Source organism: Oncorhynchus keta, chromosome 12 (genome assembly GCF_023373465.1).
Source record: "Oncorhynchus keta strain PuntledgeMale-10-30-2019 chromosome 12, Oket_V2, whole genome shotgun sequence".
NCBI classification, from domain to species: Eukaryota; Metazoa; Chordata; class Actinopteri; order Salmoniformes; family Salmonidae; genus Oncorhynchus; species Oncorhynchus keta.
In genome coordinates this window covers 15851072-15857071 of record NC_068432.1, presented here as the reverse complement: position 1 = coordinate 15857071, position 6000 = coordinate 15851072, and the positions used below count along the sequence as shown (strand labels likewise).

The window sequence follows — 6000 nt, the reverse complement described above, 5'->3', positions numbered from 1 at the left end:
GAAAAACTACTCCATGATTGCAATCAACAGTGGCCTAGGCCAGGGCTCCTTTTACTCTCTCTCTCTTCTCTCTCTCCTCAGCAGCAGGTGCATGTGAGGTGAGCATCCAGAACCGGTTTCAGCTGGACATAAGCTATACGTTTTATTGAATTGTAATTGGTTGACAGATAACAAACTTGCGCAGTTCTCATCCAACAAACACTAAATGAACAGAGGACAGGTCCAATTGGGTTCAGTTGGTAAATCAATTTTAATTGCACATATCCGAGACCCAATTATATCAGACCCCAACCCAGATCCAAGACAAAAGTCTGAATTTAGGACCCGGGTCAGATCTCAGAATTTTGGGTCTGTTGAAACCGTCAAGACCTCTACAACAGAGTACAATTAATTCTTTACCCCCTCTCTCTATTCCAGGATCCCGACCCAGGTTGGAGGATGCCCCTCCGCGAATCGTGGAGCACCCCTCTGACCTGATCGTGTCCAAGGGCGAGCCGGCCACCCTCAACTGCAAGGCAGAGGGGCGTCCTAGCCCCATGGTGGAGTGGTACAAAGATGGCGAACGAGTGGAGACAGACAGGGAAGATCCGCGCTCCCACCGTATGCTGCTGCCCAGCGGCTCCCTGTTCTTCCTGCGTATCGTCCATGGTCGACGGAGCAAACCCGACGAGGGGGTCTATGTGTGCGTGGCACGCAACTACCTAGGCGAGGCCGTCAGTCGCAACGCATCACTGGAAGTGGCAAGTAAGTGCCTTGGCCATTTTGGCTTTTGGGGATAGAGAGGAGTGTTTGAGCCAAGTTTGAGCCAGAAATTGATAAAGTATAGCACTGCATAGCATTGACAGAGAGGAGAGGCAATCCTTAGCACAAGCAAAATGTAACAACTGTCACTGGAAAGTGAAGATAGAACAGCCAACAAGTGGCTGTTTCCAGGTAACAGATGTTAGCTAGCTCCTGAAATCATGACACACACACACACATTTGCGCTACCCAGACACAAGCATGCGCACACACACACACACACACACACACACACACACACACACACACACACACACACACACACACACACACACACACACACACACACACACACACACACACACACACACACACACTATAGAAAACCCTGTGAGAATGGCAGCTTTTCACAACAGGGCACTGCTGCAATCTGCTCTGCTCTAATAAAACGTGGAAGGCCAATTTGATTTCACTATTAGATTAGCCGATGCGCTATTGCATTAAGATTTCATTATGTAATTCCGTTTGATAACACAACGGGTAATTTGCGTATTTCAGTATGTTTTTGTTGTTGCTGTTTTATGAATAGTTTTCCCTGATATGAGTTGAGGATAGTTTCTTGGTTTATATTGGTTGCCTGGTTTTCAGTGCTTTCGAATGAAGCCTGGTAGGCTACAGTTACCCCATTCCCTTTTCAAGAGCTGCCATTTGCTCCTCTTTCTTATCCGACAAACTGTTTGTATACAGCAGGGCTCTTCAACCCTGTTCTGGAGAGCTACTGTCCAGGACGTTTTCACTCCAACCCCAATCTAGCAATCTGATTCTAATAATTAGCTTGTTACTAAGCTGAATCAGGTTAGTTACAACTGGGGTTGGAGCAGAAGAATAGCTCTCCAGGAACAGGGTTGGAGAGCCCCAGTAAACAGCAATGTACACATATTTGTTAGAATTCAACTATTGTGAAGGCCGTCTTTGCCCCATGACAGACTGCCCCTCAAAACACAGAAACTGCGTTTTTACTGGGGGAGCAGTGAAAGTCAAATGCTTTCAACCCTCCTTTTATGGAGCTTAGCCCTGGCCAATATCGCTCACCCTAAAACTCCCAACCATCTCAGAGGAGAGTGGTTCCTCTCTGGGCGACCCCAACCACGAGACAGCCCTGGGGCCAATGCTCCGGAAGTAAGATGTGCGCGCATGCACGCACGCACGCACGCACGCACGCACGCACGCACGCACGCACGCACGCACGCACGCACGCACGCACGCACGCACGCACGCACGCACGCACGCACGCACGCACGCACGCACGCACGCACGCACGCACGCACGCACGCACGCACGCACGCACGCACGCACGCACGCACGCACGCACGCACGCACGCACGCACGCACGCACGCACGCACGCACGCACGCACGCACGCACGCACGCACGCACGCACGCACGCACGCACGCACGCACGCACGCACGCACGCACGCACGCACACACGCACGCACACACACACACACACACACACACACACACACACACACACACACACACACACACACACACACACACACACACACACACACACACACACACACACACCTCCTCCAGAAAATGTATTTGGAGGTTTTAAGGGATTAGGAAGGGGGTTACTTGGCAGATAAGGGTGTCTGAGTTGCCCTCCTCCCCTCTTCAAATGGCCAAGCTGCTACAGGGCACGCTCTCCTCAGGCAGCTCCAGGCTGGCTGCCCTCTGTTATTAATCCGATGGGTCAGGGCCAATATGGGAAATGGTGCTCCATAACTGCTTCACGCTCCACACTGAGCAATTTCCAACCTCACGTCCAGCTATGAGCAGAAATACAGGCCCCGGCCTGTAGAGTTCAGCAGATTATGACATATTTTCTTGCCAGGTGTACCAATCAGTGGTTCCAAAGCAATTTGTCACCGTTGATGCATTTTCTCTGTTGCCTGAACCCCTCTTCAAGAGATCGTTGTGAAATCTTTAAAAAAATGTTTTACTCGTAATTGGACGAGTGGCAATTGCCTGTTTTCTTTCACTCTGATCGTGAAAGCATCCGTTTCGATAACACTTTTAGGTTACAACTGGCTTTGCCAGTCTGAAAGTCAACTACCTGAGGTAGTTCTCCAAGTATCTGGTCTCCAGGGATCAGCTATGTCAAATGCCTTTGTGTGCCAATGTGTTTCCACTTAAAGTGCCCACTGGTACTGTGCTAGAAGATATGGTCTTCTCTCTCTTTGAAGCCCTTCAGGAGTAGATCTCTCTGAGCTAGTCTGTTTCTGAGTTGCTCTGTCTCTCAATTAGTCTCTGAGTTGGTTAGTCTAGGAGTTGATCTCTCTGAATCGGTCTGTTTTTTGAGTTTAGACTGTTTGAGCCCTCCTGTGTGTCCAGGCTTAACTAATGGAATCAATGTGCCTGCTGCCAGGCTCGTGGGGGCTGAGGAAAGGGCAGAGGACAGGACTATGTCCAGGGGGGCTAAACTCAAAAGGAGGGGTCAGATGAGGTGAGGCCAGGACCCTCTGGCTGGTCCCTCTGGTCCCCCTTCCGTCTGGTGGTCATTGAGCTGGGCCCACCGGCCAAACCTGTCCTCCTCAGAGGATCATGAATTAATAAGACCAGACTGGGGCTAATGAGACTGAGGCCCGTGCTGGTGGCCTGTGGCCAGTGGTGTGTGTGTGTGTGTCTGGAGAGGATGGGGGTCAAGAGGACATGACAACAGGTGGTGTGAGGAACAGTCCCCCCCCCACACACATACTACCCCTGCCCCCATGCTAATGAATGCTGGGGCATCTGCAGGGCCATTGTGTGTCCTGGGTTACAGAAGAAGCATCCAGGTTTACAATAGAACAATAAAATCCCACTCTGACCATTGTGACTAATCAAGCTCCATTATCTCTCATGGATACAGATCACTATCTGCGCGGGCTATACCACCACACTGTTAAATGCACTAGACCCTCCTACTGACCTCGACCGTCTGTCAGATTCTGTTAGTTCCCAAACTGTTAGGCAAGTGTAGGAGTATTAGGCAAGATGTATTTCCTAGATGTGCGAGGTCGATTATTACGCGTTGAATCCTGTAACCGGGTTATACTGTGATTACAGAATTCCTTCGATTTGTTTGGTTATCTCAGAAGCATGTTGTTTGGAAATGAGTTGCAGTTGCGAAAATAGATCAACTCCCATTCTTGTCCCCAAGCGAACTCCTGTGGGGTCAGGCTCGGTGAATATGGTGCTGTTTATAGTTCTACTGACGGCTGCTTTATTATTCCATTTATTTTGTTGTGTTGTCCTCTTCCCCAGGAGCCCGCTGTCCGCCAGCCGAGAGGCCGTTTCAAAGTCAAGTTTTCGCTTAATTGACTCTGGGAACTTTTCATTGACAGACGCATTACACTTTGGGCGTTCAATGTGGCCTTTGCCTAACGATAGGACAATACCGTATGCTGCTGTATTAAAAGCACATTTCAAGGGGATTTAGCTGCGTTTGACCCTCAACAAATGACCGAGCAAACAGACGTTTAAACTCTCTATTGATTTCTACAATATGTTTTTTTAATGAATTCTCTGAGCTGAAATTCACCTTAAGATGACCACCGCTCCAGAATTGGAAAGGTCAGAGAAGAGCTTAAGTCATTCGACTGGATCGAAATGGATTTGTCACAGATCCATCTGGTTTAGAGTTTGTTGACGCGGGGGAAACGGGTGTAGTTGAACTCCCCATCCCCCCTTTCTGTGCCATGCTAGAGAGAGTTGTTTGGGAGTCTTCATGTGCAAGGCACATTAATGGGCACAGGGTTAACAGCGCTCAGCACATTTGATGAGAACTGGGCACTGCGGTGGGCAGAGGGTCAGTAGAAAGTACACCTTTGCCATCTGTTCCTGGGCCAAGTGTTCATTGGAAGCCATCACGCTGCCCAGAAGGTGCCCATATGTCATGACTGGACTGAGACAGCAGGATGCTCATCCACTGACGCAGTGGTCTTGACCGTTTCCGAGATGAGACTGAAGTGTCAGAGATGACTAGCCTGCCAGTCTGTCTCAGCTGCAACCAACAACAACTACATGATGCACAAAGTCAGGAGAGCTTGCTGACACCTAGCATAACTTATATAGCGAACTAAGGAAGTTGGCATCACCCAGGGGAATTGAATAGCATACAGATGTAGAATCTTAATTTGATCCAGTTTGCTAAAGCAGGAAAATAATCTTGCAGCAACAGGAAATGTGAATTTTTGTCGGGGTTGATCCATTTTTCAAAAGGAAATATCAAGTCTGAAATTTCAAAGTGGAAATTACAAACTTCAGAAGCTTTTTTAAATATACTATTAGCTTTTAATTTCCTGCATTACAGGAACGTTCGCCTGCAGAGAGTGATCAAATGAAGATCCTACACCTGTAGGAACACACAAACAGCCTCCTATTTAATCTGCCTCCTATCCTATCTCTATCCAATACACAAATGTGATGACATGTACCTCAATTTAGGTCTGTTTATGGTCTAAGGCAAGAGGCATCATTACAGTCTCTGGTTTGAATCCAGGCTGTATCACATCCGGCCTGTATCACATCCGGTGATTGGGAGTCCCATAGGGCGGGCGCACAATTGTCACGTTCTTTCAAAATCGAACCCAGAAGCAGACCAGGACAAGGAGAGTAGGAAGAAGGTGAGTATTTATTTACAAGTGAATGTGAATGGGTAGATATATCCAGGTGGCGTAGCGGGCAGCGGTGGTGAGTTGATGGGAGTAAATAGGTGGATCCAATGGGGTAGCGGAATCCTAAGACGACCAGGCGGGAATGGGGTAAATGATCCGGGTGAGTAACTGAAGACAGAACAAACGGAGGTAAGTTTAAGGCAAGCAATACGTAAAAAACAACAAAACAAATTCTATCCAACTTGAGGCTGATACTATGGCACAACATACTGTTCATGGCTAACGATCCGGCAGGGAATGGATGTCAGGTCAGAGCTTTTGAAGGGGAGAGGTGATGATCAGGACAGGTGTGCAGATTACTGATGGGATACAGGTGCGGGTGAACATCGATCTCCCAACAAGCTAATTCGCCCGGCAACCAGACAGGGTGCGTTCCAGGACACCGGAAACACACTCCAGGACAGAAACACAGGCAAACACAGACTCAGGAAGCGGGATTCGTGACAACAATTGGCCCAGCATCGTCCGGGTTTGGCTGGGGTAGGCCACCATTGTAAATAATAAAACATTTCAGTAGTGTACAAAGGTGTCAATG

At 48.6% G+C, this 6000-nt stretch overlaps 1 protein-coding gene across 4 annotated transcripts in view; it reads left to right on the top strand.

Moving 5' to 3' along the window:
* Window positions 1–6000, top strand: part of LOC118391768 (roundabout homolog 2-like) — a 136114-nt gene that overhangs the window by 26432 nt on the left and 103682 nt on the right. For all 4 annotated transcript variants that reach the window (XM_052457762.1, XM_052457763.1, XM_052457760.1 and 1 more), the window contains exon 2: window positions 418–744. In XM_052457762.1, coding sequence (XP_052313722.1) covers window positions 418–744 — 327 coding nt within the window. The remainder of the gene's footprint in view (window positions 1–417; window positions 745–6000) is intronic.